The sequence below is a fragment of the Aquila chrysaetos genome, chromosome 13 (genome assembly GCF_900496995.4).
Source record: "Aquila chrysaetos chrysaetos chromosome 13, bAquChr1.4, whole genome shotgun sequence".
Lineage (NCBI taxonomy): Eukaryota > Metazoa > Chordata > Aves > Accipitriformes > Accipitridae > Aquila > Aquila chrysaetos.
In genome coordinates, this window is record NC_044016.1 from 5,413,673 (window position 1) to 5,439,895 (window position 26,223).

Sequence of the window (26,223 nt, forward strand, 5' to 3'; positions counted from 1 at the left end):
TCAGAGAGTCCCCACCCCTTCCCCACAAGTACACAGACTCCTGCCCTCTACCATGGGCCTAGCAGCTGCAGAACTGGGATTTCCTCTGTTAGGTGACAAGCCCTTCAGGGCAGGGGCCATTTCTCTCCCAGGCTCAAGAGCCCCATCACCAAGCACAGCCTCTGGGCACTACCACAACGTATGCCATCCTATAATAGTGACAGCGTAACACCAGCATTAAGTAGGTGACCCCAGTGACCCAGCCACCGCACTCCATGGTGTCACACTGTGCACTTGTAGTGGTTGGCATCCAGCAGTCTCTTCTCAGAAGGGTTGTCTGAAGTGAAAGAGGACTCAAAATAAGTACATTAATTAGCAAAACTTCAATTCACTAAGTCTGTCATTATTAGGTCAAGTCTGCTTGAGGGGAAGACTTTTCATATGAGGGAAATTGCAGGGCTGAGCCCAGAGAGTCCAGTATGCGCAGAAAGTTGATACAAAGCAGCCTTCGTCATCCTGGTACAGGCCTGTGTTGTCCCCTCCTCTACAGCATTGCTTCAGGAATACAGTGTCATCATCATCCACTGTAAAATAATGGGGAAAGTGGGTTGAACTCATCCATCCCTGTGAGAGCTCTGCGATATTCACAACTGCAGTGGACTATGGGGCATTGCAGATTTTCTGTCTCCAGAAGGAGAAGAAGCCATAATAAAAGCAGAAGACTTAGAAGCCTGAAGCTCCTTGTTGTTTCTAACCTACACTGTAAGTGATCAGGTAAAGATACCTTTTTTAATGCTACAGAACAAAACATGCAGTGCTACTTGCAATGAAGGAGCCCACGTTTGACAGTCAGGGAGCAGGCTTTACCTCAGATTCCCGGAGATATATCCCTTTGCCATCTTGTGTCAAGTTGCAAAAGGCCTCTGGAAAAGAAATAAATAAAGAGCATTAACTTAATAGCCAAGAGATCAACACCAGCCAAGACACTCTGTCTCAGGAAAAACCTCAAAGGCAGAGTTTATAGGCTATTCACAAGTGCATGTGTGCTTCTCCGTTCTATCGCTGGAAGATCCCTGAGGTCTGGGACACAGGGAGCAGCTGAATAAAGTCAGGCATGTTACTGTCTGTCCATCCAGCTGTGAAACCCCAAAATGCAGGCAGTCCCAATCTCACCCACTACAGTTTTGAGACACATGTGAAGTGTCTACAGCATGAGCTCACAGACTGAGTATCAGCTGTCTCATCATCACAACTGCAGTCCCACCAAAGGTATATTCCAAGGCTCTCTTCTTCCTGGAAAATTAGCAACCTCCATCTGTAATTTGCCTGCCTCCTCCTACAGAAGGCTGGCGCAAACCTGCAGGGAGCTAAATCACTCTGATATGTACAACCTGGATGTCTGTAGAAAGCCACTGGTGGAAAGGTAAAGAGCTTGATTTCCTCTATATCTGTCCCTCGCTTTAAACTGATTATTCTTGGTCTATTCAGAAACCCACTCCTAATTTTGACCTTGCAACTGCCAGCTGGAGCAGCGTCAGAAGGGCCAGGGCTTAGCTGGACAGCCCAGCTTCTTGGCCAGTCACGTAACGCCAGCCTCACCTCCCATGATCTCCACTCGAAGCATGAAGTACACAAAGCTCTCAAAGCTGATCTGTAAGTCGGGGTCACCATATCTGATTGCCATCAAATTACAGACTTCATTGCTGAGTGAAATGCCTTCATAAAAAAGGGGGGGGGGGGGAGGAAAAAAAAGGGAAAAGAGAATGAGATGGCAGCTCCCAGCTGTACACAGCTGAATGTGCACAGCTGTGGGTGTGCACACACAGCTATAAGCATGCACAACTGAGTGGTCTTCAGCCCTTCTCCAACAGCGTGGTTTTTCAAACCTCCCCTAAGATAATCAAATCTTAGCCAGCCCAAATGAGACCACTACATGGAGATATCTCCTGCAAACTTAAAAGCGTTCAGATCTGACCCCTATACTCACAGTCCTGCCAGAGTTGGAATAAAATACACATAGGCATCCTTTGCTCATGGGGTATGAGGGTAATAACAGCAGCTGTGTTTAAGAGCAATACTCCACAAGAGGGTAGGAAAGGAGATGAAAAAGAAATTCCAGAGGAAGCTCATACAGAAACCATCAGTCCCAATGTCAAGCAGCATTTACAAGGAATAAAAGTATTTTCTATTCATGGCCTGGGATTTTAGTTTGCTTTAGCAGAGGTACACCTGGGTTTCTCACTGTGCTTCCACTGACTCAGATGAACTGGGTGAACCACACACCAAAAAAGGAGGAGTGATATTTAAGCTGTAAATGTGCAAAAGAAGCTACAAGACTGAGTACCAGCCCCCACTTAAAGCCCCCACTCGGTAACAGCAACAGAGCTTGGTCCAGTATTTGGACCCATATGTATCATCTTCCATTTTTAGATCAAGCTTCAGACATTATATCTGTGAAGTCTGGCACCAGTATTGCCTCTGTGCAAGTCCCACATTTCCAGATTCAGTCCCTGAGCTGTCGTCTTCAGCAGAGGTAGCAATTTAATATGAGCTAGATCTGGCCTCCTGCATGTATCCACACAACCCCACACACTCTTTCAAAATTAAATTAGCAACTAACAGGAAGGGATTTAAAAACTGGGTCTAAAATAGACAGACACTTCTGTTTCAGAGAACTATCAGTATGAGACCACACTGGGGCAAAATTAAGTAGCCCATCGCACAGCAAAATAATTTTCAGATGTGTTTACCCAGCTAAAGAGCAAAACAGAGATTTTCCACTCCTGGGCTCTACCTACAATTCTCAAGATGCTTCCCAGCCCTGCGCTTTTTCCAGCCTTTATGAGGATAAGACTTGCCAAGATGCGCTGTGGGCTCACCTGTCTCCTGTATAGCTGCATGCAGTTCCACAAGGTCAAGCTTTCCTGATTTGCTAGCATCTCCTTTCTGGAAAACTTCCTGCGGGAGGTGGGGGTGAATATTTTTAAACAAAACAACCCCCCAAAAAACAACAGATGACACCAAAGGGATTGTGAGCAGGGAGATATTGCGAGGGGGCACAGAAATTATTGTTATACCAAATAGAAAAGCAGCCTTTTCCACAGGACTCTCAATTCCTGGATACTCAATGTGCCAGAGGCATTCAGCTTCGTGAGACAATTAAGGTCAGAACATCTCAATTAAATGTCAGAGAGCACCCATTACATAAAAAAACCCAAACAACCAAAACCTCATAGCCGCTTTAACATTCACACAATTATAATATGAGGATAATGATTTCTTAGCCCACAAGCCTATATATAGGCTTGATCCTCCTCCCACTAAAGTCAATGGAAACCTGGCCGCTGATTTCAGAGGCGGTAGGAATCAAACCTTTCCCAAACCAATTCCATTCTGTCACAGCTGAACTGTTATTATGGAGGGTGAGAAGTTCAATAAGCAGGGCCATGTCCTGGTGGTAAAGAAATCACAGTAACACCCCGTTTGCCTGAAGAAATAATGCTTCAGTGAAGTATTATGAGTCAGAAGTATCACTCATGCTAAGGATACATCCAGGAGCGCCACGATACCCTGGCAGGCATCCAGACTGAAACTCAGGTGAAAATTCTGGAAATCTAGAGAGGGGAAAAAAAAAAAACCAAAAAAACAAACAACTGTTTTGAGGAGTCATTGAACATCTCTCAGAAAAATGGACTCTCACAAAATTCCCCCTCCCTTGATAGGGCTCAGGCCCCAAAGCCTTTGTGAAACTTTACACCCACTTGAGAAGACGTATCATCTATGGTGATAAAAATATAAGGCAACAGGATGGATTCTACTAGTCTCAGAAAATCCAATATGAGCTCCCTGCAGGCGTGTAATATGGAATGAAATACGGTGCACTATCTCCAGCTATTAAGAGAAAATGGAAGGAAAAGGACATCCAAAGCCGTAATCCCAAACAGAATTTACTGCATGACCTTGAGCAAAGTCACTTGACCTGAAGAGCTTTGGGGAGCAGCACTGCAGATTAATTGAAACCTTTGTGCTAAGCATCTCCCTCTCTTTCAAAGACACACTGCCAGCTCTGTTAATATAATTAAAAGTACAGGCATTACTGAAAACATGATGCTGCATCAAAGCTTAGCATTCCTGGTTCATACATAAGTTACATGAAGAGTAACAGAAATAGACTCTAATCTCACTGCAAATCATGATTATAGATTGTCTGTAGACTTCCACTGAGCAACGGACAGAAGCATAACTCACAATCCCTTCTCTCCAGAAAGTGAAGATGTTTTAATCTTGTAATAGCCCTGTTTACTAAATATGAATCAAGTACGGTAACATTTTTAAATTAATGTCTTAAAATTGATGAATTATGAAAAATAAAGACTCTCTGTTCAACATAGTCTTCTCACAGATAAAACAGTGCCTGGTGGGTCACTTTGCAAAGATAGAAGAGCTATCCTTGTCCACCTTTGTAGAAAAGGGAACAATGCCAAATTCAGCTTAAGTGGAAAAGGCATCATATCAGTCTTTTGTTCGTCATCTTTGTTGCCTATAATGGCCGGATGGTGTATTTTCTGTGTTGCACATCGGTTGTTACCAGCGAAGAAAGTGGGAAGAAAAACTGGATTCATCATTATATCTGTAACTTCATTGTTGCTGTTCAGAGAAATCAGCCACTGGAATACCTTGCTGCTGTCCAGGTAGCATTATTTATAACTAGGGACCAAACTATGAACTTGTGGAGTGCTCTGGGCTGCCACTGGCAGAGTGGATATCACAGTCCTCACTAGAGAGACAACCCCAGGGCTCACCTGGTTCTCACAAGCATAAGTTACACAGGCTACCTGCACCTCCTTCCTGTCTCCCAAACACAAACAACAAGGAACAGCCCTATGCATGCACAGCAGGGAAGAGTAAATAGGAATAGTGAGCATGAACCAGGCACATCAAGGTAAAGACAAGCCCCCTTCCACCACCTGCCTGCCTGCAGACCAGGCTAACTTTCTACACCTTCTAGCAGTGATGCTGCCAAGACTGTGGCAGTGGCACAGGGTGAAATGAGATACAGTTTCAGAGTCAAGGCTGAGGTCAAGCTGGGTTTGGAGGTCAAATTCAGAGTCTGCATCCACACACAATATCTATGCTTTCTCTTCCCCCTCATTCTTTCAGTTGTTGAAATTCAAACTAGATTAGCATTGCTTACAAAATTACTACCATATTGATTCACACCCCAGCAAATCCTTTCTCTGGAAATCTAACATGGCATCAGAAGAGTCAGTTCAGTCAGATTCAAGCTAGTTTCTCTTCTCAGAATTCAAGAAACAGATACAGGAGCTGAGGCTTTTCTCTAAGAGGGTATATTTTACAGAAACATTACTTCTCAGCACTTACTTCTCCAAGATATATTATTCAGGATCTTCTGGAGCTGAACAGCATTTATTTCAGGATTCTGTGATATGGAAGAGAATTTTTATTTTTTTTTTTTAAATTATTAAATCACTTTTCTCCCTCTTTTATTTCCCCAGCATGTCCCATCTTCATTCTCTGCTTTTCTGGCCCCACTCCAGCCACTGTGAAAATCAATAGAAAAAACTCCCTTTGAATATGACAAGATTCTCAGCCTGCAAGAGCTGCAGTCTGCTCTGGGCTAAGTTCTCAGGGCTCCACACAGATCAATGCAGTAGTGCAGATTTACACTGAGTGAGGATCCAGACCATCAACCTTTCAGCCCTCGTGCCATCTGTCCTATCAAGCACACTGTCAAGAGACCTGCTTCAAATATTTCCCTTTTATCATTTACAAACAAAAAAAGATGGAAACTTCAGAATACTTCCTCCCCAAACTTTTCAAAAGCAGAGACTTCCCCTCCTCCTTGTTATACTAAAGTTTAAAGGTTTTTTAGAAACTGTGACATTTGTTTGGAGGATTTTTTTAAATGTCACTCTTCAAAAATAAAAGCCTGTTTTCGGATCACTGAGGCTTGCCAGGGTAATGTATTAAGAAATGGTACTACTGCTCACCTCTGTGCATACTTGGACCTCCTGACAGCAAAGGACCAGCACCTCACAATATGTGGCAATTTCTAGCACATCTGAAAGCCACACCATTCTCAAAATCAAAATCTTAAACAAGTGGCAAAAAGTAAAAGCATTGCTTGTTTTTAGTAACTGCTTCCATCAAAATATTGCTATCAAAAGTGCAAATGTGTTTTTGTGAAATTGTGTTTGTCAAATACAGTGTATGCTGCTAAATAAATGTGGCCACCTTTTCTGAAAGGTGAAACACTTTCATCCCTCACCATAGTTAGTGGGATCCCTGAAGGTCAACTCGATCCCAAATCAGACCAGAGAGATTGTTAAAAAGAATCTTTCACTAGAAAAATTAGTGAAAAAAGGTGATGGGACACCTGATACCTACTTTACCTCTTGAAACAAGTTAGCTGCCATCAAACTGTGATGAAGGATGTATGAGACAAGTGTCAATATTTCAGGGGGTATTCCCTAATAGGTGACTTTCTCCAATAAGCGTAAGAACACCATAAAGGGTAGGATGGATCCACACAGCCCACCACTTTTTCCCCCGATACAGGCAATAGGAATTAAAGTTTAGGGAGAGCACGTGAGCCTGGTCAGCTTCTGCAGTCCATTCTCCTGTTTTCCTGGCACCCACACCTGTTGGAAAATGGATCTTAGAGGGTACATACCTGCCTAGTCCTTTAGTATTCATTTACGGACCTGCTGCCCATCAGTTTGCTAATACCTTTTAAGCCAGTTGATACTGTCACATCCACAACATCCTGTGGCATTAAGTTCCAGGCATTCACACCCCGTAGCATAGAGAAGTATGCCTATCTCAATGCTAACACATTGCTAAGCTTTGCGGTCAAATCTGCTGTATGGAATCAGCACTGTACACACAGCCCAACCTCCTCTCTGTTCCCCACACTTCCACATCCAGACCTCCCTTGAATGTCCACATGCTTTAACTTTCACAGAGCTACATAATAGCTCTGGAGGAGTTTACTCTGGCAGCTCATGCACACACTTACCTGTTCAAAATGCTTTGTGAAGAAATCCTCCCAAATCTTGCCTTCATATCTATCAACAATTTCCTTTAAGATATTTAAATAAATAAATAAATAAATAAATCATTAACTCAAGGAAGAAAAATGTCGCCATTCAAGACAGAGTTAGTAAAGATGCTTTCCCAGAACTGCACTCTCATCCCCTGCCCTTCCACCTTCTCCCCACCACTGCAATCAATGCTATATCACTAACGCAGCCCACTGCTAAGATAGCTCTCCACCTCATGGAAATGCTATTGCTTGGAAAGAAATACTCATATAACACTCAGTGAGAAGAAATATTTCCCCCCCACCAAGCTGTGCAAGAACAAAGGATGGGGCTCACTCCATGCCAAGAAGAGAGAGAAGGGTCTCTGTCCTCCTTTATACAGGAGCATAGAGGACATGAAAGAAAGAATGGCCCTGTTTATGCCAGGGGAACAGACTATGCTATAAACTCCCTGGCACAAGTTGCAGACATGCATGCACTGCCATTGAGCTCAGTTATTTTGAAAATAACCTATAGACCACTGCATGGGAACAATACTGCTCAGGTCCCATGATGTCTTCAAAACTTTCAAGGCATGAAAGGAGCAGGGAGAAATGCAAGAAAGGACCGTGAGTCTCCAAAAAAGCCATGAATAGGAAAGACTGCAGAGCAAGTAAGATGGTGTCACTAAAAGAAGTTCACAAAAAGGCAACTAACAAAGGTGTCTAAAAATTTGCTTGTCCCTGACATTTGACTGCTTCTGTCCACATGGTCCAAGGGACTCTGCCTGTAAACCCAAGCTGCCCTTTCAAAAGTGCTGCAACACAAGCACTCACATTCTCACTCAGCCTCTCGATAGGGCAGGGCAACAGGAAAAACCCAACATTCAGACCTGAAGACCAAACCACAGACCTCCCACTCCCCTCACTCACTCACCTTAGAGAGGGTGAAACTGGTGTTCCCGCCCATTTCCCTGGAGATGCAAAAAAGCAGACACATTAAGGAGATATCCCAGAGTTGTGTGTTTGTCTCATCACAGGTGGTATCCCCCATCCTCAGACAGGGCCCCAACCCTCTGTTGCAGCATATGTTTTTTTTCCCTAGTGTAACACCTGCAGTAAGGGAAGCCCTCATGCCCACATGGCTCCCCAGGGGCTGCTGGCACATGAAGTCTCCAAAGCACCATTTCTGCACAAGCAACCATCCTAGCATCGCCAGCAGGGCCTCCTGGCAAACTGATGGTGCATTAAAAACTGTTGTCCTTCTCCACAGTCTCAAACTTGAGCATGCTGCAAGAATCCCTTGTGCGGGTCTACCTCAACACTTCTTGAAAGGATAAGGCTAAAAGCAGTTTCAGCCACTGAGAATCCTGAGGTCCGAGAAATCCACAGCCAGCCTCTCCAAAAGAGATTGTGCTGCTTTTTGCAGAGTAAAGTCTTTATGCTGCCCCCATTAGGCTAGAAAGACCAGACCATCCTACCATCCCAGAGAATTAGGCGCTGTCAGAGGGGCACCAGCATCTCACCGAAGAACATGCTTCCTCGAGAAGACCCGCAGGATGAATTCAGACTCCTGCTGAGGCTTCAGGGTGGATGGGACAATCACATAGACAGCAGGTGCCAGGTGGAAGTCATGAGTCACTTCCCGCTCATCAAGGAAGACCTGGTGCTTGTTCACAGGCTGATGTCGGGTGAAGAAAGCTGGGGGCAGCTTTCTGTTGCTTTCCTGGTACTGTTAAGAGAAGAAACAGAAGAGAAATGTGTTCTGCACCAGCTGAACAAAGAGACAAAAGGCATGTGGAGAATTCACAGGCATGGCATAGACAGCCTGCCTTCACACCTCAGATTTTTTTTACAGCACAAGCAGATAACAGGGCCCAAAGGACTCAGTCTCCTCCCAGGACATGGTGGTTCTCACTACGCACTGCCCCTGCCCAATGTTAATATGTCAAAGAACAGGTCTTCCTGCAACCTTATCAACAATATAATAGTACTTGCAAGGAACAGCAGCAAAGACTGGGGAAGAGAAGAGGCTCCTGTCAGAGTGGCTACTGCAAAAGTCATTTCTATACTGGCAGAAATGACTGCAGGCAAGAACTGCTCTAGAGACTGCTCTTCACTAGCCAGAACACCCCTCCTATCCCATAGGTACCACACACTTTGTCCCCAGCTTGTCCTTTGCACTAGGGATCTGGTAGCAGGGGGTTTTTCTGAGCACCTGTGATCTGAGCATACTGCAGGAGCAACCTAATCCCTAGCCCTGACTCCACATGTGTCCTTGATCTGCCTGGCACTCTTGGCTCTTATAGATGTTTTGCTCTGCAGCACTTTTCTGCAATAGGAGGATAGATAAAGTGTTGATCCAGGCAACTCTGAACTCATTTTTAATGCCACCAAGTGCCCAGTACACAAGCCAAATAAATAATCCTGCTAGCTAAACCCACTGTCACCTTCTGATCTTGGCTGTTCCTCAAAACATTTAGCCATTTTACTCCACAGCCTCATAGTGGAGATGCTATTCCTCTTCCTTTGCCAGTATTTTTCTTACTAATAGAGCAATCTTTCTTCTGAAGGGTTCAGGGTTACTCCTCCTCATGCCCCTTATGTTAAATTCAAAGTTTTTATATTCCAGTCAATACTTTGTTGACTGTAGTTCCAATACCTTAGATGTTCTCAGCTTGCCATCTCTTTGTATTGATCTTGGCAACCACTACAAACCTGAAATTAAAGTCCTGGCTGCCACCATTCCCCCTCGGGTGCAGCACAGCAGTGTGCTATGGCCACACTCAGACGCCCTCTGCCAGGAATTTTAACTCACTTGTAACTCTGATAGTGCCCACAATATTTAAGTCAGGAAGGAGTAGCATCTTACCTCATGGTTACCATGCTGGAAATACAATAACTGAGAACACAATTGCGCTGCCCTGACCATACACCCAAACCAGCTCTTTGCCAGCCCAAATTCAAAAGGACTCTCATTTCAGAGGTGTTCTGAGTAGTAACAGAGTGGAAGATATACCCTTTCAAGACAAAAGGAGCTAAACCTTTCCCTCTTTTAAATAGCCCTCTGATGTCAGGGTCAAAATTGGGACTTACATCAGGGTTTAACTTCCAGGGCCCTTCCTCAGGTCCCAAAGGCTAGTGGCTAAAGAAAATGCTAGAAAGCTGGCCTTCAGCTGGCCTGAAGAAGCTGAAAACACCTGTAGTGTCAGCTTCAGAGCATCCCCAGCCAGGAAGGAACCTGAGCTCCCCAGGAGACCCCTGACTTGCATGGGACATAGGCTCTGTTCCCACCTCATCCCAAGACTGGGAGGCAGCAGAAAGGTAGCTCTGGCTCCCCTGATTGCTGCAGTGAGTCCAGCTTAGACACAGCCAAGAACTGGGGCACCATCTTACAACTGCAGCAGGGACAAAGTGCTGATCAGGTAAACACTGATGCCACTTCTAATACCTTTGAAGACCTAGTGCAGAAGCTGAACAACTAATGCCCCATTTTAAGGCTTCTGAGCCCTGAGCCCTCCTGATATGGCTGCTTTTCAGAAGAGTCAGTGGATAGCTCTGCATTAATAGTGACTTACTATGGCGTCTCACTGAACTCAAATACACTGTTACTAGCTGTCAGCCAAGGAACAAAGGCAAACACAACACCTTCAGTGTTGTCATAACAGCTGCACCAACCCAGGTCCACCAGCAAACAGCCAGCAGCGGTGACAAGGGACTTACCTCTAGGTCCACCTGCAGGAAGAAAAGAAACAGAGCATCTGTCAGACAGGGACCTTTGGGTCTCACACAACATAGCCATATCATTGCTGGGAAGCAGCTACATATGCCCAGCTGGGGTCTTTGCCTTCAGAAACGTCAGCCCCTCCACCTGAAAACCCTGCCCCACAGCCATCTCTCCATAACTGTGTAAACTCACAGCAGCAACAAGAGCTGTGGCTCTTTTCATGGGAGGAGAGTGGGTCTGCAAGGCTCACAGATAAGCAGAGAATTGAGGCGGGGAAACTCTCACTCCTTCTAGTGATATCCACTTACCCCTGGATACACAGAGAACTAGCAGTACTCACACATGGGCAGCTGCCACATCATACTAGGAATACTTCTCAAGCACAATTTTACCATGGCAGCACTCTCCCTGCCTCAAAGTGGACTCCTGGCACCCTCTCCCAGCTCTTGCACATAGTCTCAGAGAGAATAAAATAAAGCCCAGTGTGCTCTGAAGCAAGCGGCATTTCTCACTGCTCTGCAGGCTGACACCCAGCATGCTGGAGAGGCAGCAACTGGGCCACAGAGCCCGAGGGAGCCTAGCCCTGATGTGTGAGGAGACTGGGCACAGGCAAGGAGAAAAGAGCACAGATCACCCTGCGCATAGCAAAACTCTTGGTCTGCAAAGCTCTACAATTTACAGGGGCTGGAAATTTTCCTATTTGGTGAAAGCAAGAAAGGCAAAGAACTCTTCACACCTTGTAGAGTGAAAATCCAATGAAGAGGTGAGGAGCTCGGTTCCGGTGTTTGCTGCTGTGTTTCTGCATCAGGGATATAACCACATTGCAGGAACCCAGGCTTTTCTTACTGTCTTCAGCTGGTAAAACTTTCAGCCAGTACTGAGGATTCATCCAAAAGGAGCCTAAGCAAAACAAGAAAAACATTTTGATGTCATTTTCCATCACAAAATTGGTTGCCAGCTTCCCACATGATGCCTGGCATCAGATTGAATAGGTCACAGGTTGTCTGGATCTCCAGACCTCACAGGGATTTGATCTTAGGGTGCAGTTTACGAGTTTAGCAGTGCAACCACTAAGTAAGACAGGAGGAAGGCCCAGGAACAAGGAACTACATTTCCAGTCACCTGCAACTAAGAGGTCATTTTGTTTACAAATGTATCACTATTCCTTTATCACCTCTGGTGTATGGGCTAGCTGACTTCAGACCCCACCTGCTCTGCTTCCAGAAAGGCTGAGCCTCTGCATTTCCCATTCACTTTACTTAAAGTACCACTCCCTGGAGATGCTGAGGATGCAAATTTTAACAGACAAGTTTAATGCCCCAAAGCAGCTCAGTGTTGGCGACTGATCCTAGGATTCTGCAGCTCATTTCATGCCATAACCAGCCCATTGCCCTATGTTTGCGAGTCATGCAGCTTTTATGATAGCAGAAGCTAGTCAAGTTCTTCACCTGCTTATTTCTGATGTTTGTGTGGATGTTTAAGCAGGAAGAGCACGTTTCTGTTGTCAATTTCGTGTTAACAGGTATAAGGTGCTGGTAACTGCGACAGCAGAGCAATGTTACCCCACAGTCATCCAAAAGAGTGCCTCTCACCATTACAGAATCCCAGACTTCCTCCTGCTGTACTTCCTTTAACCCATCTCCCACTCTTCAGGGAGTACATCCACTTCTTCCCATCTTCCTGGCTCATGAGGTCTGGAGTTAATTTACAGATCATCAGATCTACAAAATGGATCTTAAAATCTCGCAGAGACATCCTGAGAAAAGAGTGCCAAGAGACATCTTGTCAGCAGTTTAGTTTAGTCCATATGGCTTATAAAAAGAAAAGGAAAGGGAGCAGGGAACTTCGAAGCCGCACCATTCTGTGTTACATATGGTAATGCTCATATTTTATTAGGCAGTAAAGAAGAGAGCGTCTGCTCCAACAGCAGCATCTAGCAGTAGCAAATGCACGACTAAGATTTCAGCAAAGTATAGCAGCACAGAGATTAAAATAATATTGCCACCAAAGGGACCGCAGTGAAATGACACAGGCAACAACATTGCCACCTCTTGGCAGAAGCTGTGGAGAAACCAGGAACAAACATAAGGCAAGCAAGAGCTTCCCAAAGCTACCTTAAAAATAAAAGGCAGGACAAAAGTTCCTGAAAGCTGCCCATGTCTCCAGGAGCCCTGGGAGACCTGGCAGCATCCTGCTTCTCCCTCACTCCTGCCACTGAAGAACAGTGCATCTCTTCTGTGTCAGCACAGCTACTGCTTCTCACATCATCAAGCAGAGGAGGAGAACAAGAAAGCAAGCATGGGCTGTTATAAAGCAGATCACATATGCCTCAACCTAAGTGGCAATGTGCTGCTTCATCTCCAGACGCAGCCCCAGAGCTACTGGCAAGGAGAGAAGAGGCGAGACTATGCCATTACCAGAATTCTCCATCGTCCTTCTTTTTCCTCAGCAAAATCTTCTCCTTGGGGCTCAGCAGCTCCCATTTGTAAGAGCTGAGGGGAAAAACATGAGGTGACTAACCAAATGTGTCCTCAAATTCAAGGTAGAGTACATAGCTTTCCTCTACAAAAAGAGGCCAAATCCCTGTCCCCATATATCTCCACATTTATACCCCACTAAACACGGGCCCCCTACGCCTTCAGCCATAGGAGACTCTCCACAAGCACTCTGGTCCCCATGAGCTGTAGCTAAGTGGCTCCAGTTTTCTCCGGCAGAAGCCAGATATGCTCCATTTCCATTAGCCAGTCCATTCACTTGCACACACAGTTCCAAGTGCTTAAAATATAAAAATCTAGACCTGTTTTGTTGGTTAATTTTCTGTCAAAGGAGACATAATAGGAAGAGTGTTTGGCATAATGAATGAATGACTAGGACAGCACAAGAGGCAGCTGGGAGTCATTTAAAAGGCAGGCCTACAGTATGTTGCTCATTATGCTCTTCAACAAGAACAGCTGGTATGTTGTCATTATGTGACAGACATGCATCAGAGAAGTTACTGCTCTGCAGACAAGGTGAAAGTCACTCACATTCCCAACACCTCCCTATGCTCTTCCCTCCTCCCTATCCCCAAGCCTCAGCCAACAGGGCCTGTGCAGGGAATGAAGTGAAGCTTGGAAGGAAGGAACATGCACCACTTCAAAGAGGAATAGGACACAAGTCTACAGTTGCCCGTGGTCTAGAATGCAAAACACTGTCTTTCATGGATCCCAATCAAAAAATTCAGGCAGATGCAAATATAGGGCCCATTTGCCTCACTAGTTGCTTCCTCTGATCTCATACCCAGTTGTAGTTCCCCAAACAGCAGGACGGAGGACTACTTTGCAGCCACCCAGCTCCAACACTTTCCCACCCATGGAGGACTTAGCACAGTCCCTCCTGTGATAAAGGGCTGTGTGCCCTGAAACATGCTTTTTGTTTAGAGCCTTCTGCATAGCTATCTGTCACTTTGCATGCCATCAAGATCACAGCAACATGGTCAGCATCTGATGTTCATATTATGTTTCCTCTGGCATTCAGTGAATGGAAACGCAGAACTGAGCTTGTTGAAGCTGCACGTGTGAAGTGAGCCCAACTACGTGAGCACTATCTGCTGGAGAAATACAAATCTATCGAGTCATTGCTTTGACACCAGACCGTCTGTGCAAGTAACTGTTACTTATCCTAAGGCTGCTCTCAGCACTAATTCATGCCTGAAGATGGCAGCATCTTTCCTCCGAGAAACCCTTCCTCCCACTCAGCATCAGACCTTTCCTTTCTTAAACTCACCTGTCACTCCAGTCTCCCTTCCATTCAATTTTTCCCCATGGATTTCTCAGTCTCACTAGGTTTTCTGGTCCACATTGACAGGTCACCTGTATAAAACAGTAACACTGTGCTTACCAAGGTCTCAGCAGTTCTCATCTGGTTTATATCACTGTACTATGTCAGATATTAACGATTTTGTTTGTTCTCATATATGCCAGAAGTATGATGACAAAAATCTATGAACAACTCTGAATGCTGGCACAAAGAGATTAAGATGCTTTATCTTACCTTCTATAACTGAAACCAGAGACCTCACAGTTTCCTAATTTGGAGGCTTGTCCGTAAATTCCTCTTCCTTTCCAACATCTGCTCATTTTATGCTTATGTGGGGGCAGGATTGTACTACTGTGAAAGCTAAGTCCTACCCCAGTGCAATGGCATAGCACAATGCAGCCCATGGGGTAACCACATAGATTAGTGTCTCCTGAAATGGGATGCCATGGTGGGAGAAGAGGGAGCCGGGCTGACTAGGGGCTTTGTTGGCAGCATACAGCTCCACGTGCTCACTCAGTCCCTTACTCCTGCCTGGCTCTTCATCCCATCAGAGGAGCCAGACTGACAGACATGTCGCTGATAAAGTCCATACCTAAAACCCTCCTGCTGTGTGTTGGAGACAGGTGTGCATCATCCAGCTCATAGTATCACTTCCAGCTTCCCTAGTATCTCTTGCTAGAGGTACTGAATGTGCTTTCACCTACAAAGCCCCACAAAGTTCTTCACTACCCTTGTCAACCTCCTTTTGAGGTTGGACAAGATAGTCATCCATCAGTCCAGGAGGAGAAAGCTTGAGCCTTCTCCCACTCTTTAGGACCTATTATTTTACTGTCCCTTACCTCTAGACAAACATCCTTAGGGGACTCCCAATGATACTTCTGCAGATCAGTGGGGTCTACCTGGTACTCTGCACAGGAGCCTAGTTCAGTTCCCTTACTTTAGCCTTGACTCACATTTCCATCTGCAGTTTTTCATGTTTTGGCCCTTGTATTCAGTTATCTTTACTTCTCCATGGCCTCTCCTCTGACTTCAGATGAAGGCTTTTTACCCAAAGTAGGTTTCAGCACATCCTCCCAGCATCCCCAAAGGCCAGTTCTTTCATCCTTAACAGCTAAGATTCATTTGTAGGTGATGCTCTCAGCAGAGCCCTGTGAATCATTCCCACCCTTAGAGATATGCTGATCTATAACCATTGTCCTTTACATCAGGTTCATGATACTAAAGTAGATACACTTGAAAGTGAATCTTTACAAAGCACGCAGCCTCTTTTAGCCTTAGACTAAAAGAGCATTGGGGGAGGAGATACAGTAGTTGCCCTGATTAAGGGTTGAACCTATGACTGCAATAAAAATTGCTGACATCCAAACAAACCTGGACCCAGGACATTAGGGCTAGTCTTACCTTTCTAATACCGGTTACTGTGTAGGCATGGCCAGCAACAAGCCCATTCTTCAGGACCTTTGTGGCCTGTATACAAGGAAGAGAAACAGAAGGAAAATAAACCTTTCATTCTATCCCTACTTACACAGCAGACTCATACCAATACTAGAGACCTGTACCTGTGTAAGCAATGACTCTCAAAGCAAATGGAGAATTGTTCGAACTGAAAAAAAAATTAAGTCTAAGCTCCTAACAGCCATATTTTGCAGTATGTTTGGAATTGGAAGGTAGATTGGGAAGGTCCCTTCCTAAATTTGGATCTTTGACTAGAGACCATCTCACTTTTTAAAAGTCCGTGAGGTTAGGTTTTGATTTTCAAAATAGTAGGGCTTCCCAACAGCTGAAATGTTAGCATAAGGCTTGGAAGCCAAGACCTGAATTCATGTTCTGAAGTACACACCTCTCTCTATCTTAGCTATAAGCTTATTCCATGAGTCTCTGTGCCTCACTGTAAAAGTGGAACATTTATTTAACAAAAAGAGGAATCCTTATTTAATAGAGGTTCTTTGATAGAAAAACCAGTTCCTAAATGTAACAACAGGGAGCTAAAAGCAGCAGGGAATCAATCCATGTACAAACTTTAACATTAAGAATGTGATTTCTACAGAAAGTCACGTGTGGCAGCTTTGATACTTTTTGAGTCACAATGACTAGCTGAGCAGAGGGAAACAGATCTAGAAAGGCTTTTAGCTGTGAAGCCATTTCATGTCACTCCAAGCCTCACCCCTAAATGTGTATGACAGCCCATGAGAGATCTGCTGTAGGTTGCTCTTGTCAGGATATCCCACAGATCAGGAGGAGCTGCTGCAAGATTGATCCTTATATTAACACCACCTGTAAAATCCACCAAGGCTTCTGAAACTTGCCCAATCTGCAGATCTTCATAGGAGCCATAGAGTCTAGCAAAAAAGAAATCAATATATTCTTGGGGTTATAGTCACAGATGATAGGTCGAGGAAGGCTGTAACTAACTCATGTTTACTTTAGGGGAATCTTTCTCATTTAGGAAGAGAAGAATCTAGCAAATTGCCGCCAAGATTGGCCATAGTCTGAAAGGGACTCTTCACTCCCTATCATCCCTCACTGCACAGTAGTGAGAACATGCGCATCACTACTTCTTTGATAACTCTGCCTCAGCGAATGTTGTCTGAATATATCACCAGAGAATGATACAGTGCCTTGAGAGTTCAGTCTCCAATCTGATTTTCTTCACCACTGCAGAGCAACTTTCTCAGCTCTTTCTGTTCTGATGATAACCCCAAATGGAAATAACTGAACTTTCTCTCCTTTGCTGTGATCTTTTTCTCACTGTTAACTAGGATTTTTCCTTGCAGACATTATTTCAGCCCAAGATTAACACACTCCACTAGTTACGCCTTGTTGCTTATCTTAGTCCTGATAAACCACACGAGACAAAACACCCAGAAGAGAAGCCAGTATTCTCCCCCGTGCCATGTGACTTGTTGAATGGGTCAGGTGTGGGGAACCCCAGAGCAGGAACTTCTACCAAAACCAAAGTACAATTCTTCAGCAGGCCCCCAAAGTAAAACTCATTGGGAGGTTTTTCAAATTGATAATGCATCAAAGGAGGCATCAGAAATCATTCACCTTTGAAAATCCCTATCTGTGGCCTTCCGCTCCTCTGTGGTATTTACAAGGCAGGCATCATCCTAGCCAATACACTCCAAACAATGACAACAGAGGACAACTCCCCAGGATAGGTCTGTTTTCACACCTACTCCTAAACCCTTGGGTTTAAACTCAAGGGCCTGGATGGATAACAGCTACTGCAGTGGCAGCTTTTACTGTGTAGTAACAGAAAGATAAGAACCATTTAGTACACTCCAAATGTGGCAAGGCCTAGGAGGTGCATTTATAAACAAGAACAAACTACATTGGCATCAACCAACGTATTTTAGAGAGACTATTTGAATAACTTGGAATGAGTCACTTACTTAGCATATGCCTTCTCCAGAAGGGCTCCCCAGAACACGTTCTTATAGACTGAGGAAACAAAGACCAGCTCCCCCACCTCGTTCACCGGCAGGCGATCATCAATCACCACGTCAACCCATTCACCAAAGTGCCAGAACTGTCAGGGGAAAAGAATGAGCTGACGTTTCCCTTGGAGGGGACCTCCCCTTTAAACAACAGCAAAGGCAAGATAGCTTAGCTGGGGGCACAGGACGAGCTGCCTTGGGGGGAGGGCTGCTTTGGGTCAGTGGGATGTGCTGATACACCCACAAAGCCAAGTCCTCAGCTCCACCCTGCCAGAGGAGAAAACAAAGCACATACCAGGAGTAAAAGGATTAAGCAGGGAAATTAGACACAGCTAGGCTTCTGGGAAGATGTTCCTAACTGCAGGGTAGCAGAATTGCATCAAGAGCTGGGCAAAGGGGTAGAAGGTTAGAGCAGATATGCTCAAGTCCAGCTGACTGTTGCCACTATGGACGAAGACTTTTGTCTGGATTAAAATATGGGTAGGATACAGCTGGAAAGAAGGGCCAAGTGGAGGCATATCCTCCCAGTGGCTTGTAGTTGATCCACTGCCTGCACTGCTTTGTGGGAGGGGTGATGGGCTACTCTCCAGGCCAGGATACGCTCTGGCCACTTGCCACTGGCCAAGGGGAACCGTGTACAAATTATCTAAGGGTGTGACACAAAACGTAACAGAGGATTTCTGAAGATCTCCCACGCTCTGGGGGAGCAGATGTACCCGGAAGTGGAAAATGCCAGCATATTTCCTCTCAAAGCTCTGGTTTTGTGGCACGACTACAGTCAAGATGTCCTGGTGGAACGTCAGGGCTTCCAGGGCCGCCAGGAACCAGCAGTTCTCTGCGCCAAGACAAACGGACACATGCAGTTGGCTGAAAAGTGAGAGTTGTCAGCCAAGTTCAGGAACACCACCAAGATCCTAGCAGAAGAGCTGTTGTGCTGATGTCTTTACAATTATAACAAATCATACACAGAAAATGAGATGATCCAGACGTGTGCTTTATTTAACCAAACCATGATTGGTTTATAATTGTTCTCTCATGATCTTTTCATTTGGATACTGTTTGGTTAAATAAGAAATTTAGCAAGAAATAGCTCTTAATGGAAACATTCCATTTTTTTAATGACAAGGCGTGTTTTTTTCTGTTCTCTGTAAAGGCACACTATTAAAAAAAAAAAAACTTTTCCCTTTTTCTTTGAAAACATTAACTTTTCAGAAGAGAAAAATCATTTCCAATGGATCTCACATGCAAGACTGTACTTATCAGACTTTGTGTTTTAAGGGCTTAAAGCACTTAAAAATAAATTTAGTCCTGCCCCTACCTGTTTTGCAGATGACAATATAGCCTTTTACTTTAGGTAACATGGGCATAAAAATGATTTTTCTAACTGCTAAGCTGGGAAGAGAATGCACTCACACTAACCCTTAGATACAAAGATAGTGAAAGTCTTAGATTTTCCTGCTACTGTGGTCTATGTTCAATTGTCGTCAAGCAGCAACGTTACAGACCAGTAAAAGCACAGGATCACTTCCTATTGCAGTACTAGCATGCACAGAAGCAACACAGAGAGCAACAATTTCAGCTTGTGGAGACACCTCTCACCCTTGATATCCCAGCTTGAAGCTTGCCAAGTTTTTTACTGAGCTCATCCCATCCTAATGATTGCTTCATCCACACCATGCCAAGAGAAGAGATAAGTATATGTGCACCTTCTATTTCTATGCCAAGTTTTATACAGTCAAAATTCCACATAAAATGTTATCTTGTATAAGAATACTTAGATAGTTATACAAAGGCGCTTCCTTACCCACCAATCCTTGGCAGAGATCAAGTTGCTTTCTGTTTGCAGCATAAAATACCGGACTTCTGTGCAAAGCCTGGGAAGCACACAACCAAAAAGAAAAGAGGGAGAGAGTCAAGTCAATAACATGAGCTGATTTAGCTTGAAGCCAAGGACTTTCTGCCTGCAGAGCTGCGATCTTGTAAGATGGGAAATCCAGTGAGTTCCTAGTCTAGGATGTAAAAACCTCATAGATATGTGACACAAAACACTCCCTCTGCCTGTTCAAAGTTTTCAAAATACTTAGGATCCCTTTGTCCCAGTAGATATTGTTCTGGTTCAGGTATAGCTTCAGTATTATCATCTGCTAAGGCTAATCTGAAACAAGCCTGGGCACACATCTGTGTTTGGTCTACATTGAATTTGGTCTCAGACATAAGCCACTGGTGCTCAGATGCATCACCACAGGTCTCCACGAACACCTTGCTGAGAAGACAACCCTTCAGACCTGCCAGCCCTGCTCCTCTGTAATTGCTGACATGTTTCAGCCAAAAGAGGCTACGATGGCAGAACATAACTGTTCAAACTTTCAGCTAACCTGGCTGATACCTCCACAATTTGCCTGACAATCGAGCTACAGACTAACTGATGGCTGCTACAAAAGTTCCTGTTGCTGTGACAAGAGTGGGTCTGTGAATAATTGTTCAGAGAGAATTTTTTTTTTTTCCCCCCTCTCACAAGTGCCTCTGGGGTCAAATTAATAAACTAAGTGTCAAACTTACGTTTCACTCTAATGACCCACAAATTGCTCAAGCTAATTTTCACACTGTTGGCTTCCCCTTCAGGCAGTAGCACAGAAACAGCAAACCCTCAGAAGGCAGTCACAGTAATTAGACACCAACCCCTATCCTTGGTGAGTTTGGGTGTTCAGTTTGCAGGCCATCAGTCATAGATGCAGCAAGCTACAAGCCTGCAGGCTGAATAGCAGAATCTCAGCATTTCCTCTGCAGCATAAGGACTGAAGGATGCACAGCATCTGTCTTCAGAGAGCCTTTGCTGGGCTAGGTTTGGCATTCAGAACAAATGGCAGCCTTCTTGATGAGGCAGTTTTAGAGCAGCTGAATAGTGGACTGAGAGACAGAGGAGGTTTCAAGTCCATTCCAATATCCCTGGGGTGGAGGGACACCTGAAGGGTTTTGTAGAGGCCAGGACTCATATTGAACTTTCCCTCCCAAATACCTCTATGCTGATATAACTGCCTCAGCCACAGTGCCCGGCACAACCCAGCTCAGGCTCCTGAGGACTGCATTCTTCCTCTGCCTGCAAATCCTGACTTAACACAAACCATATGCAAGACTGAATTACGTGTGAAACTCTGAGAACCAGGGCTGCTATTCCCAAGCTCTCCTGCTTGCTTTGCAAAGGTGCCTCTACTTTCCCAGTGATTTTCATGACTTTTGCAGAAACTCAGCCCTTCTAAGAAATTGGTTAAATCTGACAAAATATGACAGCTAGAAAATAACTTATCTAGGAGATGCTATCTGCTATTACCTGGCAGAATTCCTTTGCAGATACAGTAACATAAGGAGTCGGTGCTACTGTAATTCTCAGATAATTCTATACGTTGCTTTCAGGAAGATCTGATTGTCAATACGTTGCTTAGTGCCTCAGTAAGAACAGAACTGCCATTGTTATTAACAGGCCTTATCTAACTGTGCCAAGCCCCTGTCCTGGCCTCCTAGACTTCTTATCTATCCATTTGTTATGAGAACTTGCTCTGTGACCAGCCGTTGCAACCAGGTGTCTCTTGTTATGATGTTCAGTTTAAGCATGGGATACCAGCAAAGGCCTTGGAAATATGGAAACAAGTAGAAAACAGAGGCTCCAGAACTAAAAACAACTCACTGACTGATGACCAATCACTGGTCATGGTAGAAGCTCAACCTTGAGAGCTGGGAAAAGATTGCTCTAAGTACAATAGACTAAACAGTTAAGCAGGAAAAAAACAGCCCAGCAAGAAGATAAGGCACCTGCCGCTGCTGGTGAAAGTCGCAGCCTCCAGCATCACAACAGTATGTGGGCCATGGGAGAGGGGTCAATGGCTAAGAACTGTCTAGAAACTCAGAAATCTTCTAAAAGGTCAAGACCTTGAATTCTGGGGAGAGGGATCATCGCCATGAGAACTGTCATCACGGAATCATGGTGAGATCATGAGAGCTGTGAGCTCCAAAGACACCAGCTCGCCTCACTCCCTTCGCCTGCTATTTCTGCCTGCTCTGAGTATTACTGGATATAAACAGAACAAAGCTGGTTATGATTTTGGGCAATAAATGCTTCAAAGGCAATTATGAAACTCCATGTACCCCAGCTTCCAAAATGACAGCTGATACAATAAGTGTGATCTCTGGAGGCATTAAGGCACAGCTAAATTAAAGTCTAAGAGTAGTCTGCTCAATGCTAACACTATTTGCTGGCTATCATGAGATTATTCACTGAAAGTCACTTACATGTGGCCTCTTCCACTGTAAATTTCGGGGTAGTTTCTTTAGCAGTGGTCCCGTTCCAATAGAGCTGATGTTAGCAGGGAAGCTGTCATCTGTGAACAGGCATTTGTTCTTCAAGCACATCTCCAGCAAGGCCTGGTAGTTCTGCTGGATGGGTGGGGTGTGTTTTTGAAAGACGCTCCTGCCTAAAGGCACAGGTGACTTCTTTTTTTTCAAGCACGGCAGAAAAGGCATGGTGATGTCCATAGTAACACCAGGCTAATTTCTTCCACTGAGGATTCTGCAGGGATCTTGCCCTGCACAGTCCTGCCAGAAACTCCTTGTTTCTTGGGATGAGGTGTGTCTTCTCCAGAAGAATTACTGATCATTAAAATAAGTGTAAAAAGTCAGTTTAATCATGGCTTTTAAAATCTTCTCTTTAGCTAGCAGGGGGATGTGTGGGGATGGCAGTCCCAGGAGAAGTGGGGGACCCATCTGATTCTAATCTAGCATCTATTCCTGCATTTTCAAGGCTTTATATTTGCTGTAGATCTGAGTGAAATCAAAATGAGCGACCCCATTGACTTTTACTGGGGCTCTGAAGCCATAGATATGGCTATTATCAGTCTCCCTCTGGACTATTTAGGCTCTCCAGGATATTTTCATAATGGGCTGCAACATGAATGACAGTCTTTATTCAATCACATTCTGGCATGTGGACATTTTCCCTCCCCAAAAAAGAAAAATAGCGAGATAAACCAAAGGCTAACAGAAAAATGGAATACATTAGGTGTTACAAAGCTGTTACTCACAACTCCCCAATGGTTATTTTGCCCTTTTTGCCTCATTTTGGAGAATGATACAATCTCCCCCAAGAGATCACATACCATCTTGCTGATTACCACAGATTCACACATGAAATCGCATGCTGAGAGTTTTTTTTCTTGTAACGTTCAAGACAGATGTTTCTCATCCCCCCACTGAAAACAGCAAAGGGAGATTTCATAGCCCTTCTTAATATTAGCAGCTATGCTAAACATTAGCAGCCATCGCCTTTTGCTGTAAGTGGTGGCTCCTGGGAGAAATCATGATTAAAATCTCAGCAGGCAAATCACACCCATCAGTGGTAACAAGGTGATCATAATCATAGCCTTCTCATTACAGTGTGGACTGAAAAAACTAATCTAGATACAAAGTTCAATAAATGGTTCACATGCCATAATGATACAGTATTTGGAAGGCTTCCCTGCAGAGGAGGCTCTCTGAGACTCAAAATCACTGCCCCGGGCACCCAAGGAAACTGGTCTCAGTTAGGAACCTGTTGATTGTTACTCCCATTGAAGCTGAAGGTCACTGGTGTTCCCTGTGAGAAACCATACAACCGCAGATTGCACTGTCCTCCCACGCAGAGCCCTCATTTGTTATAAAACCATTCTATAACTGATCCACAAGGCTTGATCCTTAAGGGCAACAAAGAGAAAATCTTCAAAATATAACCCTGGAAACAAAACTTCAATTTTCTATTGTACAGTAGACATTTCAGACCTGAAAAAGGATTTAAGTGCCTAACAACTTGCCTACTTTTTCTCCAGATGAAAAATACTGTCTCTCCCTCCAAACCTTGCTTTTTTACAGCCATTGACCTTCACAGCTACAACAACATGAGCAACAGACAGAGAGATAGATTTAAGAGAAAAACAAGAGGAAGAAAACAGCCTGGAGACCGGCTGCACTTTATATAGAGAGACAAAACACATATGAAGAAGAATTTCTCATTTTGCTGCTCCCCCGGAAAAGAAATGGTGAGCAATTGACATACTTTGAGCTACACTGAAGAGCAAATACTTGAGACTTGATTTTTGGGTGTGCAGAGCATCCACAATGCCTGATAAAATCATTGTAACCCTTCACCAGTTCTCACCTCAGTCTGGCATTTATTTGAAAAAGAACTAAACTTTATAGATAGGCCTTGAAACCCTGAGACAGTATGAAAAAAACAATGCTTTCAAAAATGGAGGTTTAAATCACCTGAATATGTAGCCTTACTTTCAAGAAACTCAGCCAGCAGCCCTGACTGTAACAGTGTGTGTTGAGAGTCAATGATGCAGCTACTTGATATGTTTTGAAAACCTCCCAGCTGAACCTGCCTGTAGGTGTATTGTTAAACTCTTTTCCAAATTACCTGGAAATCTTTGAACAAAAGATGCAATGAAGCATTTTATGTGTAATGAACGTCACTGCTTAGACAGCTACAAGGTGTTCCACCTTGTGTTTTAACCTTCTGCCTCCTGTCTGGCCACGCTTATGTGTACAAGCAGGTGCCAGATACAGTTGTATACGACTAGCCAAGGTATACCTGGAAATCACTTGTACTCTACTCAGGAATGTTACTGAACCAGACTGAATCGGAGTGTCCCTCTGTGTCCTCCGGCATGGGTGGAGCAGAGTGTGTGCATGTCTGTTCCAGCAATTAAAATTTCTAAGGGAAAGCAGCCAAGGGTAGCAGACAGAGGTTAAAAGCTTTAGATGGAAGCCACGAACGAGTAGGTTGGATGGATTTGCTTCTCTATTCTTTGCACGTTCCCCTAGTTAGTATGTTTGCCATCTGATGTAAGTCCTTCCACTATGTTAGCATCCTACGATCTCCCCTGATCTTTCTCAACATCTTAGATGCCTCGTCCCTAAGTCTTAAAACATGAATCTGAGGAATCCACAGAAAATCCTTCACTTTTAGTAAAAGTAATCGGATCATGAAAGAATTCTCTGAGAGCCTCTTCCTCTCTCCATGTGAGGATTTATCTTAGGCAACACTGGGGGAGTGGGCAATCAAGGGCTAAACCTGGAGCTGACAGAGCTCAGCCCAGCTCCTCTAATTTAATAAAGATAATCTGTATCTGGCCTGAGGAGCCGCTCCTGACTGTAGAACAGAGCAAATGTTTGCATGCAAAATAATAAATTTTAGGGTGAGCAGAACAAATGATGCAGGGCCATCTTTTACAACCATTCTCGTAATACAGCAGAACATCAGCTACAGAAATCAGCAGTCATTAGTCAAATTGGAAATGTGACTGTATTAGGCTTTGTTAATCTTTAGTAGTCTCTAAACACACAGTATGAAAACAGCACTTGCAGGTACAACCTCAAGTCTTTGATTAAACATAGTGGTGTATTTCAGAAATAAAAACTCAAAGCTGACTCCCACTCTCCCTGTGGGCTTTTTAGCAAATAGAAATATCCTGAAAAGAAGCATTGAACTGTGTTTTCTTACAAAATGAATGAATGTACAGACAGGTGGAGGACCTTGCCCTGAATCTCCTGTGCATAGATTATTGGCCCGAAAATTGATGAACACCTTCTGGTGCTGAGATTTTCAAGGCTGAGCAGTGAACCTGCCCCAGAGCCTCCCACAGATGTTAACAAAAAGCCTGTATCAAAAATGCCTGGATGGTTTTCAGAACTTCAAACAATAACTCTTTGAGCAACGATTCACTTTTAAAGAAGCTGGTTGAGAATTTAAAATATGTATTCTTTGCTGTGTAAATTGTCCAAGCTACGTCGAAATCAGTGGAAATATGAAAATGCCACTTACTCAAGATCTGTCCTTTAGCACTTAAGGTTACAACATCCTATTCATAATCATCCTAATCATTAGAGATTCTGACTGCCCACAACTCCCATTAAAGTCAGATGAAACTTTTGATGTCTGCAGAATACTTTGTGACCAAGTATCAGCTAAATCACCCCTAAACAGCAAAACTGAGAGAACAAGAGTACACAAAATCTGGGTTAGCTAAAGCACCAGTCTGTGTTCCCAACCTTTTGGCAGGCAGAAGCTTTGGAGCTGTGACATGCAGGGCAGCTGACGCGGCTTATCTAGTTGCTTTACATCACCCCCATTCTTCTCATGTTTGCTGATGCGAACTTTTTGCCTTTCCCTTCAACACTTCCAGAGAAAAGTACAGCAGCAGCTGCTGCAT

At 44.3% G+C, this 26,223-nt stretch overlaps 1 protein-coding gene across 1 annotated transcript; it reads right to left on the bottom strand.

Annotated features, from left to right (window-relative positions):
• Nucleotides 1–433: 433 nt before the first annotated feature.
• On the bottom strand, nt 434–22,501 carry LOC115350232 (calpain-14-like). The gene is given in 20 exon segments (XM_041128435.1): nt 434–563; nt 847–902; nt 1,579–1,695; nt 2,859–2,937; nt 3,057–3,125; nt 3,529–3,593; nt 5,362–5,419; nt 7,019–7,081; nt 7,959–7,995; nt 8,548–8,753; nt 11,476–11,648; nt 12,341–12,504; nt 13,166–13,240; nt 14,514–14,599; nt 15,948–16,013; nt 16,711–16,885; nt 17,942–18,078; nt 18,703–18,821; nt 19,791–19,860; nt 22,271–22,501. Coding segments are annotated over 20 exon segments (2,073 nt in total). The 3' UTR covers nt 434–536.
• Nucleotides 22,502–26,223: the final 3,722 nt, after the last annotated feature.